Source organism: Antechinus flavipes, chromosome 2 (genome assembly GCF_016432865.1).
Source record: "Antechinus flavipes isolate AdamAnt ecotype Samford, QLD, Australia chromosome 2, AdamAnt_v2, whole genome shotgun sequence".
Taxonomy (NCBI): Eukaryota; Metazoa; Chordata; class Mammalia; order Dasyuromorphia; family Dasyuridae; genus Antechinus; species Antechinus flavipes.
Genome location: NC_067399.1, coordinates 411825489 through 411843661, shown reverse-complemented (window position 1 = coordinate 411843661; position 18173 = coordinate 411825489). Strand labels below are relative to the sequence as shown.

Below are 18173 nucleotides of genomic sequence, written 5' to 3'. Positions count from 1 at the left end.
ATGCATCCTTCTCATCCTACCCACCCCTGATCCCTTTAAGGTTTAAATCTCCCTCCCTCGGAGTCCCTTTATATCTCTACCCACCCATTCCATCTCCTACCCAGGTAACAGCCACTCTCACCCTTGAGAGTCCCACTGATGTATATACTTAAGGCAAAATTAATTAGAAATCCTGACGAAAACGCAGCGGCTTTTAAAAATTGTCTCTCCCTTTTCTGTATTTTCCTGCTATAAATAACCCTGAAAAGCAGTCCAGGAGCGTCACGTGGTGAAATGCCAAGACCCCAAAGCTCCTACTTCTAAGGATATGAAGGAAAAGGAAAAGAAAGACATATTCTGATAGAAGAAAAAAAAAAAAAAAAAAGAAATCAATCTTTAACCCTGCTCCTAGAAACTATCATTCCACTCCCCCCACCCTTTCTTTTTTCATGAGAAATCTAGCCGGTTTCCCAGCGTCCCCACTCCTTGCTTCTTCTCTCCCTCGTTTCCACTCCCTTCTTTCTTCCCTCCCTTCTCTCTCCTCCACCCTTATCCTCCACCCTAGGTACCCCTTGTTCGCCAGGTAGGGAATGCTATTTACAGAAGGGGAGGGGGGGAGTTGAAACTCTCTTCCCTCCCTCCTGCAACACCTTCCCCCTCCCTTTTCTATCAAGACATATGTAGGCACTGCACTCCCTGGCTTCTAGATTCCCTTACCCTCCCTTTTCGCTCTCCCTACAATAGCTCTTCCCTCTGTTCCTGATTTTGTTCTGCAAATTTAAAGAGAGAGAGAGAAGAGAGAGAGAGAGAGAGAGAGAGAGAGAGAGAGAGAGAGAGAGAGAGAGAGACAGAGAGACAGAGAGAGAGAGAGAAACCACAGCCTCATAGACAAACAGAAAAACCGTCTTATCCCGTAACTCCCGAAACTCACCAGACATTGTAGTTTATATTACCCTAATCCGAGGGCAACAATCAAAATTTACTCTTGATGCTCCAGTGATGTGACTTAAAAAAAAAATGTATATATATATACATATGTATGTATATATGTATGTTTGTATATATATGATACATTTCCTTCTTCCCCTTTAATTCTTTTTTTTTTTTTTTAACAAGGAAATTTGCTCTATCTCCAGCAGCCACCGCTGCTCCTTTGATGTTTTGGTACGCCGTGCGCATGCGCCTCACATTAGAATTACTGCACTGGCCAGAATAAGTTGGATCTCTTCTTCTCTTCAGTGAAACCCTAAATCACATCAAAAACCATAGGGATGTGGAGAGTCCGGAAAAAGGGTTACTTTGGGATTTGGACATTTCTTTTAATAATAGCTGTGGTCTGTGCACAGAGGTAAGTGATCCTTTTTTTTTCTTCTTCACTTTGAATCACTGTCTGTGCCAGTTAATAGGAATGTGTAGTGTGGAGCTGATCTTGAGAAAGCTGTGCTTGGTAGCTTATCTATTTTCTTTTATTGTTATTTTTTAGTGCCAATGATCCTAGCAATATGTCACTGGTTAAAGAGACGGTGGATAGACTGCTGAAAGGCTATGACATTCGTCTGAGGCCAGATTTTGGAGGTAATTCAGTTTTCTTGAAAATAACATATTTTAGCTACTATTCCCAAACCCTTTCTGCAGTTTTGCTTTTTCTCTTTCTTAATATCGCTATTTTATTTTATTGTTTTTGGTTGCTTGCTGTTTTCTGTTACTATATATTCAGTTTGGTCTAAAGTTCCTTGATTTCCTTAGCACAGGACTGCCTTGAAGTGATCCTTGAATACTATTTGATTTTTGTAACTGGTCACTCTCTTTTTTCCCCCTTACCTGATTTCATACCCTAATCTCATTGGCATTATTACTTACATATTAACATGTAAGTGTTATAAGTTTGGTTTGTTTGGGTCCAAAGTATAAATATATCTTGGGATACAGTAAGCATTCCTGAGGGCAAGATGTGCTGACAAATGATTAGAAGATGGTATTTAACCCCTTATGCCTGCCTACTTTTGAGGAGTTTTACTTGCCCATTTCTTTAGGCATTAATGTTTCTATTTTTGGTCTTAAAGCTTGACTTATTCCTTTAGTGTCCTCCCCAATCTTCACTCCCAGCCTATTGAACAGTCCCTTCCTTTCTCCCACCCCCCAAAGAGGAAAAATCTCTATAGCCATCATCTGGTATCTAAAAGAAAGATGCAAACTCAGCATTGCTTCTGCCTTGTTTGGGACAGAAATAGTTAAAACTTGCTTGGAGGGGAAGAGGGGAGAGGGGAAAAGAAAGAGGAGGAGAAAGAAGTGGTGATGATGGTGATATTCAAGGCAATATGTAAACCAACTGATTAAGACGGCTTGTATATGTGTGTATTCATATCCTGGTGTGATCACACGTGTAGACATATCTGGGACCTGTCACCCAATCCTAACACGTGTATGTATGTTATATAAAGCATTCCTAGAGGGAAGCCCCCAAGGTTCAGGCAACTGAAGAATCTTCACTGTTGCAAATTAACATGGAGGACTCAGAGATAGAGATTTGGGGGTTGGGAAGGGAAAAGAGGGAGAGGATTGTGCTGAGACCATGGAGTGAAGAGATAACTTCCTAAGAATGAATTAAGTTCTTAAGAGATCATAATGCTTGCTATCTTCTTGGTTTTCAGGTCCTCCTGTGGCTGTGGGCATGAATATAGACATAGCTAGCATAGATATGGTATCAGAAGTCAATATGGTGAGTATTTAGTTTTGTCTCTCTTCTTTCTCCGTCTGGAAGCCTCGGATGTTACTGATTGTCTGGGGGTGGGGAAAGAGATGAGGGTCTGCTGTGGGAGAAACGAGAGAAAGTCACATTTCTCTGTGGAATGCTAGGTGCAGGAGAGGAAAACTCCCAGGTAAAAGGGTCCGTTCTCTCTTTCACCAAATCTCCCTCCCCCCTCCCCGCTCCTGGATGAAGCTTCGTTTAAAGCTACATCAGACAATTGTTATAAAGGAAAATGAAAATACACACGCAGGAAACCTATGCACAGTCACCTATACAGAATGCTATGTTGTTCTCCAGTGTCTTGACTACCTGAGGTTCAGGGGAAGATGTTCTCAAAGTCTCTGTTGGCGTTGGGAGGGAGAAGGTGGCATTTAACAAAAATAAACCACAGACCTAACCGTGCAGCAAACCTTTGAATTCCTCGGAATCCTGGTGCTCTTAGAACACAGAATGCTTTTTGGTGCCATTTCCTCATACTTTGATTTCATGCGATACCTGCACTGCTACTTCTGTACACACCCCTCCCCCATAACCATCAAGACTGAGTACCCTAGTGTCAGAGGCAAGCGCCTTCTCTGTTTATTTCTGCATCATGACTCACCTCCGAAGCTTGTAGATTTATTGAATGTCGTACTACTTAGTACATACCCCTTCAGACATACAGGAAGCTCCCATTGAAAGCCTTGACAGTCTGGACCCAAGGACCCAGATAAGGGTTTTTTTGCTTCGAGCAAGAGTGCCCCCTGCTGTCCACTATGGGACACTGCCGGCATATATTATAAATAACATTGTCCCAGATCTAAGATGTAGAAGAAGGGGGAAGGGAGAGAAAGGTTTGATTTACACATGTGGCTCCTCACTTTGGAAAGTCCCAGGTATCGAAGCCACATTTAATTGCTGGATTAGTCCCATTCCCAAAAGCCTTCCCAGCAAATGAGTTTTGTGACATAGAGAGAAGGATTTAGTATACAAAGTAGTGGTGACTGAAAGAGTATGTGATACTTGTTTCCAAACTGGTTTTGGCCACATAAATAGCGGAAACATTTGGAATGTTTTTATAATTAATTTAGAAATATCGATCAGATGAGCTAAAGCTTTGGCATCAGGCAGTTTTCTACTTCTAAGAAAATAACAAAAATAGCTAGCATTTATATAGAATTTTATGTTTTGCAGTGTTTTATCACATATCATATAAAACTTCTTATGAACTCAAAATACAGTAAATCATCTCTTCCCCAAGCAAGAAATCAAGCAAACAGAAAGGAAACTGGGGAGAGGGAAGAGAAAGAAGAAGCAGGAAACAGCCAGAATTTATTTCAAATATTGTATTACAATTCTAAGTGATACTGATAAGCAAAATGCCTGCTGAATCATGAAAGGAAAATGGAATAGTCACTGAAGTTGTTAAAATGTGTTGTTAACTATATGTTAATTCTATAAAAAGTGGTAATCCCTATATACCAACTCTCAACTAAAGAGACCATTTGCTTAAACCGAATACTGAGTTCCTCAGACATTCTGGAGTTAGATGAATGTGGGCAGAAAAGTCACATTTCCTAAGGGATCTTGAATTTATTTCCTATGGGAATACTTTAGTTTTAAAAAATTCTACTAAAATTTCACTGCACAAATCAAAACTTTTCTAGTGTGGGTGTTCCTTCAGGCTAAACAACTTTAAATCAAACTATTAAAGATCATGATTATTCTGGGGAAATGAAATGAGAAAGAGAGGGTTGTGTGTCTGTGTGTGTATGTATGTATGTATGCATGTGAGGGGATGCATATGTATACATGTATGACATATATACACACACACATACATATATTCACGCCCACATACATACATAGGGCTAAAGCCAGAGAAGTATTTTGGGCCTAAGTTGTTTTTTTTTTTTTTTCCAGTTTTGCCTGCCCCTTACAACACTGTAGCAAAGCCTAGACAGTTCTTTGAATAATTTTTTCATGAAATTAAAATTTAAAATTACAAAAAAAATGAGTGAACTAAATTTAAACAAAAATAAGGGGCTATGAGAGAACCTTAAAGAAAATACACTAGCTTTAATTTAGATTATAGAGCAAATTTTTAATTTTAATTTATTTTACTTAATTATATATTCAACTACCTAGTAAATTTATGCTGGCCAAAGATATAGAATATCTCAAAGATATTCCAGCCAAAATATCCAGTCAACTGAGATGAGGTGTCATTTCTTGACCTATTTAGTGTGACTAAAAAATCACAAGGTTTAAAGGTGTTAGAATAAATATCAGCTTGTAAATGGGACAATATTTTGTATTTTTAAAAAAGTGTCAGGTTAGGGGTATTTCTTATTTTGCAATTAACATTAAACCCACTGTCAAATAGAAATTAGCATTTAATTTTAATTGTAAATTTAGTGGCCAGAAGTTGACTACTACATTCAAAGATTATCTTTAGTTGTTGTTTAGTTGTATCTGACTTTTTATGACTTTTCTTGGCAGAGATACTGGAATGGCCTGCCAATTCCTTCTCAAACTCATTTTATAAATGAGGAAGTGAGGCAAATAGGGATAAATGACTTGCTCAGTTACACAGCTAGTAGGTATCTGAAGCCAGATTTGAACTCAGGAAGGTGAATCTTGCTGAGTCCAGACATAGCCATATGTCCACCAAATAATCAACTTTGGAGTGTTTATTAATTACAAAACAATCAAATAATAATCTTTCCCATCCTGCTCTGACCCAAGGAGTTTTTGAAATGAGAAGAGAGGATTTTTCTTGAATTGGAAAAGTATTTGTGGCATTTTTTCTGAATCTAAAGTGTTTTGGATCACATTATTTTATTAATTTTTCAAATAATGAATCATTAGTCCCTCAGGAAAGATCTTGCAAATAGAGCTGGGATATACTATCCTTTCAAGGCTGTAACTTTAATTTACTGTACTTGTCTCCTTGTGTACCATCTTAAATTGAAAATCATGAACATTAAAAAATCTTATTTTTTCTTGAATCATCTGTTAGATAAAATAAGAAATTATGTGTCCTAAAATATGGCAGAAAGGGCCCTGAATTAAGGATATTAGAAACCCAGCTTCTACTTATGGGTTACTAATAATTCATTGAATAAATAAGATTTCCCATATGGCCCTCTGTTTTCTCATCTGCTGTGCTGGACAAAATTCTCATGATCCTTCCTCGGATTAAATAGTCTGTAGTTCTAAAAGTGTTAGATATCTATTGATTAGTAATTATCTTTGGCGTTTATATTATAGAAGTCTCTGTCTATCCTGAAAACTGGGAATAAATTTAAGGGAAGAGGCCAAATTTTTAAATGGCTGACAAAGATGCTCACTTTGGAAGGTGCTTATGCTATTAGTGTCTCAGCCAAGTGGCAGTCTAATGGAGGATTTTTTTTTTTTTTTTTTTAAGAATATTGTGCTAGTCTCAATATATTCCAGTGTGAACACTTGGCTTTCAAGTAAGACATTTTTGGATAGCTTAGTTAAATTAGCAATGTTCATTTTGTTTGACTCCTTTGAGGAAAAGTTCATTTAACAATCACAATTGGCTAGAAGGATTAGGGACTGAAGTGACATCTGTTTTACATCTTCAATGATTTAAGTTGATTCTTCTTCATCTTGAAACAAACAAACAACAATAACAACAACAAAACTTTTAAACAAAAATGAAACCAATTTATACTTTTAAGGAAAGATTTCTAATAAAAAAGCAAAACAATTGCCATTTTTACTATACTACAAGAAAAGGAAAAAAAAAAACTGCTTTATTTCTGGGAAAAGTAAGAGAAATTATTTAGTACAGATTCAGGGTTTATGATGTTATCACATTACAGATGCATTCGCATGCATCTATTAATCATTCCTAAGGTATAATATTTCTAAGGTTATTCATAAGGGATGAATTTGGCTGTGTGAACAATGAACTTTAACATATGTTAGTTTAAAAAGGTCAGATTGAGTGACCCAACAATGTTAGCCAGAATCAAAAAAGATGGCAGATTCCAGTGTAAGTATTGTACATAGCCATTTTCTTGCTCTCCTTCAGGAAAGTATTTGAACAAAAGGCTGGACTGAGGCTGTTGGCATTCTAAGGAGAATTATCATATAGAAAGGTTCATTCTTTAGGAAAAAAAAAATTGCATAAGGATTTATTGGCACTATGTAATGTTGGCAAACACCTGTATAGTCCTATCTTGTTTTTGTTATATAACCTAGCTATAAGGTATTTTACTATGAGTCAGGGAACAAAGAAAGATGACTCTCCACCATTATTATTATTATTACCATTTATAGTAATAGTAGTAGTTGTTATGGTTGTTGTTTTTGTTGTCTGGCCAAAGACCTGAGGTTCCATAGAATTTCATATTTGGAAGACTTTAAACACCATTTAGTCCAACCCATACATGAATAAAAATCCCTTCTACAACTTTCTTAATAAATGGTTATCTAACCTTTCATTGAAAAGTTTAGATAATGGGGATTAGTGAGTGTTTTGGCATAGTAGGTAGAGTGTTAGGTCTGGAGTGTGGAAAGGCTCAGTTCAATTCCTACCTTAGACAAGGTTGCTGTGTAACTTTGGGCAAGTCACTTAACCTCTGACTTTCTTAGTTTCCTCATCTGTGGAATAGATTTAATAATACCACCTACCTCCCAGAGTTTTTGTGAGTAACATTAGCTAATATTTGTAGAGTCTCTTATTGTTACTTATTAATTATCCCCAACAACTTGCTCAAGTTTGCTTGAAATGCAAATATTATAAGATTATAAAGTTTCATAAGATACAACAAAGCTGCAGAATTAGAGAAAGATAACTGGACCTTTATTCTAGGATTCTGAATTTTAGAAGCTATTTACTGATAGCATTTCTAACTCTTTGTTAAATAGGAATTAGTGTATGTAGCACCTAGTTAACATGGCTATTCAGTTAAAATAGAAAATTACTGGGTGGCACACAACTTTTTGGAGGATGATCTCAGGTCTGGCCTAAAGCTTTTATATTTACTCCCCACATCATCAATATACTCATCTATCCATGAGTATTTGCCCACTAGGGGCCTTCACCATCCCCAAATCTTTGAATTCCTCCAACAGAGTGGTTAAAGGGCTCTGGCCTATTTCCATGAAAATTTGTTTCAAAATACAAAGTCTCTTCTTCTCCTCCCTGCTTAACTAATTTTAAAAAAAAAAGTAATTTGAGAAAGTCTTATTTGTTCCAGGTACCAGAATTCCTAGTTATGGCTCTGAGAGGTAATGATGCAAATCAGAGTGATGATGGCAAAACAAATGTTGTTATAAATAATACAGAAGGATCAAAATAGTAATTTTCTACTTTTTTTTCTACTGCTAGAAGAGCTGTTTAAAACTGACAATGTAAACTATCACCAATTTTTTTTTTTTTTACAAAACTGTTTAATCAACACACAGACACGTACTCATACACACACACATAATACATACAATAAACACTAGCATTAGCATCATTGCAGAAGAGTCTGAGAGAGTTTTGTTTCATATTACCTTATTTTTAAGTATCAAGATACTTCAAAAGGAAAAATATTTCATTTTTATGGGTATTTTCTCTTTCATTATTGCAACATCTTTCATCTTTTGAATCGCCATATCTGAAAGGTTCATTGCTTGGTAGTCAATTTCTTCCCTTATCATCTTTACTAGAAGAAATCCGCTTACTCAAAGCCTAATTTGAGTGTTACTTTCTGCTGAATGAAAGATCCTCTGATCTATTTTCTGGATCTCATATATTCTTATACTCTTAATACTCATCTGTCTTAGTCTTTTACAATATATGACCCTATTATCAATCCTGCACTTCAAAATATTCTCCTCTCTGTCTCTCTGTCTCTCTCTCTGTCTCTCTGTCTCTGTCTCTCTCTCTCTCTCTCTCTCTCTCTCTCTCTCTCTTCCTCTCCTTTTCCCTCTCTTTTTCCTTCTCCTTCCATCCTTGCCTCCTTCCCTCTACTTTCTTCCCTCCCTCTCTCCTTCTTTCTCTTTCCCTTTCTCTTTCTCTCTCTCTCTGTCTCTCTCTGTGCCTCTCTGTCTGTCTCTCTCTCTGTGTCTCTGTCTCTCTCAGTCTCTCTGTCTCTATCTGTTTGTCTGTCTGTCTGTCTCTCTCTCTCTCTTTATCCATCTATCTATCTATCTCCCCCTCCTTTCTCCCCTCTGTCTCTCTTGTAATGCTCTTTCTTTTTTCTTCACTTACCTGACTGTTCACTCTTCAGTCTCATCTGATGGAACATCATTTATATACCAGTTCCTTTCTACAGATGAAATTTAAGACTCAATTCTGGATTATTTTCTCTTCTCTTTGTCTCTGTATTTTCAGTGACACCATCAACTTCCATAGGTTTAATTATTATCGCTATGTAGATAACTCTTAGAGCTGTATATCTAGCTAACGTCTCTGTCTTTTGAATTCTAGACTCACATTGTCAGCATTGGACATTTCCTCTCAGATTTCTTATAGTCATCTAAAAGTCATTATGTACCAACTTTTTTTTTCCATTTAGAATATCACCCACTCTTTCAGTTTTTACCATTTCTTTCAAGGACACCATCATACTTCTGATTATTTAGATTACAACTTCAGGGTCAGCCTCATTTGCTTTTTCATTTACTTCCACATATCAAATCAGTTGACAAGTTTTGTCATTTTTTTTCTTTATATCTCTTGCATTTACTCTCTTCTCTCTATTCATATACTACTACCCAGTAGCTCAAATATAGTAAGTAGCTTCTCTCTCTAATCCATACTCCACTCAAATTACCAAAATAATTTTCCTGAAGCATAGGTCTGACAAATTATTCTTCTGTTCAGTAAAATATAGTAACTTATTACCTGTATTATCAATCTCTGACATTTAAAATCCTTCACTATCCATCTTTTATTTAAAGTCCTTCAACTTTATCTTTTAAGTCTTAATATAAATTACTGCACTTTACATACACATTATACAATCAAACCAAACTGGGTCTTCTGCAATCTTTCATCTCTGTGCTTTTGTATAGTTTGTCTATGCCAAAAATATATTTCTTTATTGCATTTGCATTTTTGAATTTGTAATTTCCTTTAAATCTCAACTCAAAAAGATTATGAAGCCTTTGATTTTATGATTTTGTGGATTTCAATTATCTATATGTTCCCTGGACCTTTGTTTGTGCAAATGGGATCAGGAAAAGGAAGCCTTGCCAAGCAAAACTTCGACTATTCAAATTTGTGTTTTGTTTTTATCCAGAAAGCTTTCCTTTGGGCATTATAGCCTGTGCATCTATAGACATCGACTCATACAAATTTCTTTCAGTTGTTCTACATTTCTGCTCAAGCCCAACTGTCTCTACGAAACCTTCCTTAATTATTCCATTCAACAGTGATATTGCTTACTTTCATCTTAATTCCTATAGAAATTATTGTCCCAAATTCTAGTTTGAAACACCACATGATATAGTAGAAATGTATTGTACATAAAGTCTAGGTTTGACTCTTGTTTTTACTACTTACTATCCTTTGACTTTATGGCAATTCTAGGTCTCAGTTTCTTTACTTATACATTGAAAGGATTGAAATAAATAACTTTAGATGTCCCTTTCAGTTCTAACTCCATGGTCTTATGATTGTATATCGATCATATTCTGACTTGAATTATTAGATTTAATTTTAAGCATGATATTCACTCTCCAGAAATAATAAGAGAACTAAGTAGCTTATACTTTTTTGTTTCTCCATATCACCAATATTTGGTGGAGATTTTTTTTAAAAATCACTTTTAGTTCATCAATACTGAATGTTATAGTCAAGTTGCAAAAGAAATTTGCTTATTTCCATGTATTTGTGTGCCAAAAATTATGGATAGATATAGATTCTAATTAACTTTAATCATGGACAATTATTCTTTTCTCAATTACCTCATGGATTTCTTTGCCTGCCAGTTTACTTCTACTATTGTGTTGATGTTTATTAGCACTTTTTACTCTTGATCACTTTTCCTCTTTTTCCTTACCTCTTATAAAACTTTATTTTCTTTTTAGGTCAAACTTAATTTTTTTATTATACAAATTCATTTTTACTCTTGTGGTTTTCTTATCAGCTTACTAAATGAAAACTATTTAAAAAATTGTGGAACAATAAAGGAATTGTAAAGACCATTGAGAAAAGAGAATATATAAATCTGCTATTCCCTCAGTTCATTGTACCTCTCATAGTGTCAGCATCTCTCCTACTTAGTGTGATCCTTTAATCTCCTCTTCCTATAGTCTATTCATTCTACATGTTATGATAAATTTAATGAGAAAAACAACTTTATGTAGAATTGGTTAACTAGAATGTCTGAAGTATTTCTTATTTTGTGCCCTCTTTTGTCTCATGGTAAAGTAGGAAGAAGAAAAGTTATGGATTGGAATGATTACTCTTTAATAACACATATTAGTAAAGTCCTTTGAAGCATATTATCTAATTTATCTTCATTTTTTCTAGTGTCTAGATCTTTGCTTGTTTTTACTTTCATATATTTGAATAGAACTTGTTTCCCTATCTTTTTCCTTATCAATAAGTTAGGTGAACACTGTGAAAAAAATAAATTTTCCTTTTTTTCCCCCCAAATTAATTTTTTATCATGTATCCTTTTAAAGATGCCTACTTATTTTCAAACTACAATTGTTTAATGGTATTTTATGGACAACTCAAAGCTTCTGCAAAAGTAATTTTAATTATGCAATATTGACTTTATTCTCTCTGCCTGCTTCTTGTGAAGCATCATCTGTTGAGTTTGGATGTAATATTTTACATTTCATTCATCAAATTCTTAATGCAAATAAAACAATGTTTGCCATGTGTTTTAACATTGTGTTAGGCACCATGAGTAATACAAAGTAAGATGAAGTCACAATTCTACCATTTAATATTTTGCTATTTCCAAAGGATAATATATGCATATAATATACATTTGTGTGTGTTTAATTAGTAAGCTAATTATATAAAAGGTGAAGTGAGAAGTAGCATAAGGTACAGAAAACTGCTATAGTTTAGATAAAATAAACCTTAATATGAAGTAAAGGTTGTCAGAAAAGGGTTTCATGAAAAAAAGTAGACCCTGAATCATGGGTAGAATATAAGAGAGACCATATCAGGCAATTAGTATTGCATGAGCAAAGAGCTGGAAGGTTGAAAGTAGAAGGTATGTTTGGAGAATAATGAAAATATTATGGTCAAAGCAAAAAATTCTTTTGTGGAAGATAGAGATAAGAACTAGATCTATGAATTTTTAGTGCAGGGAGCTCTGAGATGAGGAAGTTTCCTTTAACAAGATAGGTCCATATCTTCTTTGTCAAAGTGACTTTCCAGAGACTCATGGTTACTCTGTGACAGAGATAGATATTGAGGTCAAATATTCCTTACTTTAAAATATAGCACAAAAGTTAATGAGAACTTACTTTGTGTAAAGTTTTGAATGCCAAACCAAAGAATTTGGACTGCATTCTGTAATTACTAGGAGCCCATTTAAAGTTGAGAAATATAGCAAAGGTACTGATTTAGGTGGAATGGACTTGGTAGAATGGGACATAGTCAGGAAACAGCCCATTTGGTAGAATGTTTAGGAAACACTAAGGCTGAATAATAGGACATGTCAGCCTAAGTGTCTTTTATTATTAGAATAAATTTATCAATGATGGGCCTTACGTGCACCACCATGCTGCATGGTGCAAAACCTATGAAGTAGAATACTTACTTGTCATTTGACCAGTTTATAACCATACAACATATGTTTAAGTTCCTACTCTTTAAACTCCCTAATTTTATAGGTAAGGAAAATGAGGACCTGAAAAAATAAATTTACTTTCCCAAAGTCACACAACTAAAATATGTCTTAAATTGGTTATGAACATGAATGTTCTGATTCCAGAGCCAATATTCTTAGAAAATACATAGAATATATACAACATCAATACAATTGGGACAGCGAGATGGCACAGTGGATAGAGCACTGACCCGGAAGTCAGGAAAACCTGAATTCAAATATGACCTCAGACACTTCCTTAGCTGTGTGAACCTAGGCAAGTCACTTAACTTCAATTGCCTCAGGAAAAAAAAAATCAATGCAATTCATGATGCCCTAAGAGTCTGAGTAGAATTTCAAACTATTAAACATTTGATAGCTTAAAACTTTAGAAACATCATTTACTCTATCAAAGTTTAAAACTGCATGAAAACATCTGGAATACCATGTAATTTTTAATTTTGTTATTTTTTTTTAATATTTCAATTTGTTTTATTTATTTAATATTTTTCCCAGTTATATTCAAAACTTTTTTTTTATTTGTTAAGCTTTTTTGAGTTCTAGGTTCTCTCCCTTATCGTCACTCACAATTATGAAGCCACATGTGAAATTATGTAAAAAATTTCCATAGCACTCAAGTTGTGAAGGAAAATATAAATCTCTCATTCTAATAAAAATAAAAATCCTCAAGAAAAATTAATTTATAAATAAAGAAGAGATTAATAGAGAATTTTTCAATCTATATTCAGACTTGATCAGTTCCTTTTCTGGGCATTGATAGGCTTTTTCAGCATAAGTCCTTCAGAGTAAGTGTGGATGATTGTACTACTGAGAATAACAAAATCATATACAGCTAGTCATAACAGAACGTCATGACTTCCCATATAGGAAGTTCATGGAAGACTTGCCATCCTGCTCATCATTTTCCAGAGAACAATAATATTCAATTAGAGAAACTTGGTTTAATTTTTTCTTTTACAATTACTTTGCTAATTATATTCCCCCATTTATTATCTCTCTCCTTTAACCTATCCCTCCTCAAAAGTGTTTTGCTACTAAGCACTCCTCCTTCAGTATGCCCTTTCTTTTATCATCTTTCCTCTTTCCCATATCTCATTTCCTTCCCATTTTTCTGCAGGGTAAGATAGATTTCTATACCCCTATTTAGTATGTATATTATTTCCTATTTTGAGCCAATTCTGATGAAATAAAGGTTCACTCACTCACCCTCTCTTCCTCTTCTTCCCCTCCATTGTAAAAGTTTTTTCTTGCCTCTTTTTTATAGCAGATAATTTGTACCATTCAACTTCTCCCTTTCTCTTTGTCCCAGAACATTCCTTTCTTACCCCTTAATTTTATCATTAAAAAAGATATTATCCCTTCACATTCAACTCATATTTGTGCCCTCTGTTTATATATATTCCTACCTACCACAATAACGAAAACATTCTAATGAGTTACAAATATCATTCTCCCATGTAGGAATGTAAACAGATAACTATTAAGTCCCTTATGATATCACTTTCCTGATTATCGCCTTATGTTTCTCTAGAGTCCTGTGTTTTTAAAAATCAGATTTTCCATTCAGCTCTGGTCTTTTCATCATGAATGCTTGAAATTCCTCTCTTTCATTGAATGACCATCTTTTCCTCCAAAGGGTTATAACTCAGTTTTTTGGTTAGATGATTCTTGTTGCAACCCAAGCTCTATTCCTCTCCGGAATTTCATATTTCGAGGCCTCTGGTCCCTTAATGTAGAAACTACTAAATATTCTGACCATGGCTCAATTATACTTTTTTTTTTTTTCCTTTCTGGATGCTTGCATTATTTTCTCCTTGATCTAGGAGTTCCAGAATTTGACTAAAATATTTCTGGGAGTTTTTATTTTAGCATCTCTCAGGAAGTGATTGGTGGACTCTTTCAATTTCTATTTTACCCTCTGGTTCTAGAATATCAGGACAGTTTTCCTTGATAATTTCTTGAAAAATGATGGTCAGGCTCTTTTTTTTAATCATGATTTTCAGGTAGATGAATAATTTCTAAATTATGTTGTGTGTGTTTATTTTCCAAGTCAGTTGTTTTTCCAACGAGATATTTTGCATTTTTTCAATTTTTTTTTTTTTGGTTTTGCTTTATTGTATCTTGATTTCTCATAAAGTCATTAGCTTCCATTGATTCAATTCTATTTTTTAAGGAATTATTTTCCTCAGTGAGCTTTTTGTACCTCCTTTCCCAGGTAGCCACATTGCTTTTTAAAGAATTCTTCTCATTAGTTTTTTCATATTTCCTTTTATATCTATTTCAAACCCCCCCACCCCAATTTTCCCTCTATATTACTTGATTTTCCAAGTCCTTTTTGAGCTCTTCTATGGCTTGAGTCCAATTCTTATTTTTCTTGGAGGTTTTGGATATAGGAGCTTTGACTTTGTTATCATCTTCTGAGTGTGTGTTTTGATCCTCGCCACCATAACAACTTTCAATAATAAGAAACTTTTTTTTTTCTCATTATTTTCCTAACCTATTACTTGGCTTTAAACTCTTTGTTAAAATAGGGCATGTTTCCAAGATGGAAAGTGCACTGTCTCAAAGTTCAGAGGTTTTATGCGGTTGTTTTCAGAAATCCTTCTCAGAATCTGACCACAAGTATTCTTTTCTGCCCTGGGGCTATTAGGTGTGTCGCTCCCACCCCACAGTAGATGAAATCTAATATGCTGGCTGGGATTGGGGCTCCACTGCCCTGAACTGTATTGGGATTGCACTCCAAAATCCCACCCCATTGTCACAGATCCTCTCCGAGATTCTGAGCCCTCCCTGGTGTCTGTAGGCTAAAAGGTTCAGAAGCTTCCAGCTCTGCAGCTGATCCAGAAGTCCCACCTCACTGCAGCTCAGGTCTGCATCGGAGCTAGGGCCAACCTGCACTGGGGTCCTGTACTAGGGTCATGCGCTGGGATCTCTTTCAAGTTGCACAGACTTTTTCTGCTGACTTTTAGTGTCACTGGGCTGAGAGGTCTGGAAACTATCAGTACTGCTGCTGATTCAGAGGTTAGGCTAAACCCGGCTAGGCTGGGGTTTGGTCTGGGGTTGTACTAGCACATCTTGCCTTTGGGGTCACAAACATTTTTTGTTGGGCTTCTAAGTTGCCCTTGTGGCTGCAAAATGTTCTGCTTCATCTTTTGGGGTGTTTTGATGGTCTTAAATTTGTTTAAAGTCATTATTCAAAGGAATTTGGAGCGATTTGGGAGAGAGGTTGGGCAAGGTCCTGCCTTTACTCTGCCATCTTGGCTCTATCTCCCCACCTATATAATTTTTTAAAGGGGTGAGGGAGAATATTTGCATCTGGGAACATCAGGTTTTGTTTCTTTGAGAAGGGGCATTTAAGCAGAGGAATGAAGGAAAAAAGAGATTATAAAAGGTGAAGATGAAATTAGAGTGCATCCTAGTTATGGGAGAATAGATAAAGCAAAGACATGTAGCTAGGATATGATTGAGGAACAGCAAGAATAATGATTTGGCATGATGGTTTAATAATATTGGAAATACAAGTTAGGAATCGATTGTGAAGGAGAAAAGGAGCTTGTAAAAGCCAAACAGAAGAGTTTCTATTTGACCTTGGAGGCATTAGGGAACCAGTGTTTATTGAACAGAAGAATACCTTGTTCAAATATGCATCTTAGAAAAATAATTTATCAGCTATTGATTGAGATAAGGAGAGACTTGAAGCAAGGAGAACAATAAAGGAAGTTTTTCAATTATGTGAGGGATAATATAAGAGATGCTATGGAAAGAAGAAGATGACAACTGATTGTATATTAGATGTGAGGAAAAGTAAGGAGTTGAGGATAATGCTGAGTGCTTTTTGTTTGTAAAGATGCCATTTTGTATCTTTATAAAAATAAAGTTCAAAAATGACTACATTTAAAAGGAAGATTAGTTCATTTTCTGACAATTTAAATTTAAGATACATACAGGACATCCAGTTCAAATATCCAGTACTATTTGGAGGTGCATGACTAAAAGGCAGGATAAGTACTAGAGCTAGAAATATAAATTTGGTGGCCAGCTAGAGAGGTCAGGATTTCAGGAATTGTGGACAGAAAAGAAGAAAACCTTGTAATGTTAAGAATTATGATATAGATGATGAATTAGCAAAAAAAAAAATGAGAATGAGTTATGAAATAGAAGAAGAACCAGGGGAGAGTTGTGTCATTAAAACATAAAATTTTCTCTCTTATGAGAGAGCAATCAGGTGTAAAAGGTGGTTCTCATTATCAAATACAACAGAAATATTGAAAATGATGATGTTTGAAAAAAACCATTAGATTTTATTAAGAAGTCATTGATAGGTCAAAGTTATTATTTTAATTGAGATATGAACTTGGAACCCAGATTCCAAAAAGTTGAGCTACAAGTGAGAAGAGAAGAGGTGGAAGCAGTGGATACAGACATCTTTTTCAAGTATTTGACTTTGAGATAATAAAGAACAGGAGAGTCAGAACACAAAGACTAGTAGAGTCTATAAAGGATGATTTCTTCCATGATGGGGGAAATGGGAATTTGTAGATAGTATGGTATTCCAGAATATAGGAAAATGATAAATATTAGCGAGGGGAAGGGATATTTGGGCATAATCTAAGGAATAAATAAACAGTAAGAACAAATATACACCCATAAAATATGATTTTATAGATGTTTGATCTTGTTTAAAATTGTGAATGCTCATTTGACATAAAAATTCTTGGTTTGAGAGAGTCATGGTTAATTGATTTTAGCACATGACATTAGAATCAAAGGTTTAAAAATGCATAATATTTGGTAGACCTTGTATACCAAATATTTGTTTAAAATGTATTCTTTACAATGGCTTGTTTATGGTTTCTAATTTTTTATTTCTTATTATAAATACACAACTTAGCTTCATCTTCAGCCCTAAGGGAATATATTATAATTTTAGCTGAGCATTTCATCTCAGGTCCCTAATTCCACTGAATTCTATGTAATTTCCAGAAGAATAGAAAATGTACAATATAATATGTAAAATTAATTCAGTATAATATTGATCACACATAATCTTGGCTGTGTTCCAAGTTCCTGTATGAAAGACTTACAGTGTTCAGGCATGATACATTGGTCAAGAATATAGCTTTTCTCTTTTCAGATAGCATGGGTGGATCTAGTCAGGAGATTGTTACAAAGATAAGTTCTGAGAATGGATAAATTAGTTCAAATATCTATTGAAAGACCACAGGACATGGAATAGGGTCTACTTTAGGCAGCGTTGTGAAATAGACATAAATGTAAGTGGAATCCTGAAAGTATATCTCTTTCTACCTTCCCTTCCTGGATCTCTCCATTGGACAAACTATAGAATTTAAGGCACATTATATCTTTGTACTGCTTTCCTCCTTCTATCAAAATCCCTACTCTATTTACTGGAAATTTTAAGAACAAAAAGCTATACATATAAAGAATACTTTTAGGTTTTTTGAGCAAAGGACTTAATTAAATTGTTTGTCTTTCATCCTTGAAGAGGACCATGACATCAGGAAAGTGTCATGACATGCAAGTGAATTGGATTTAAGTGAGAGAGAAAGTGAATGCAGTCACCTGCCTCAATTTCCCCTCCAGAGCTATCTGAATCCAGTGGCCAGACATAGATCAAA

At 35.0% G+C, this 18173-nt stretch overlaps 1 protein-coding gene across 2 annotated transcripts in view; it reads left to right on the top strand.

Moving 5' to 3' along the window:
- Positions 1-857: 857 nt before the first annotated feature.
- Positions 858-18173, top strand: part of GABRB2 (gamma-aminobutyric acid type A receptor subunit beta2) — a 242996-nt gene continuing 225680 nt past the window's right edge. Inside the window, exons 1-3 of one of the 2 annotated variants that reach the window (XM_051978842.1) lie at positions 858-1327; positions 1463-1554; positions 2631-2698. In XM_051978842.1, the coding sequence (XP_051834802.1) occupies positions 1251-1327; positions 1463-1554; positions 2631-2698 (237 nt within the window). In that variant the 5' untranslated portion in view covers positions 858-1250. The remainder of the gene's footprint in view (positions 1328-1462; positions 1555-2630; positions 2699-18173) is intronic. The other variant, XM_051978843.1, reaches the window with a different exon arrangement.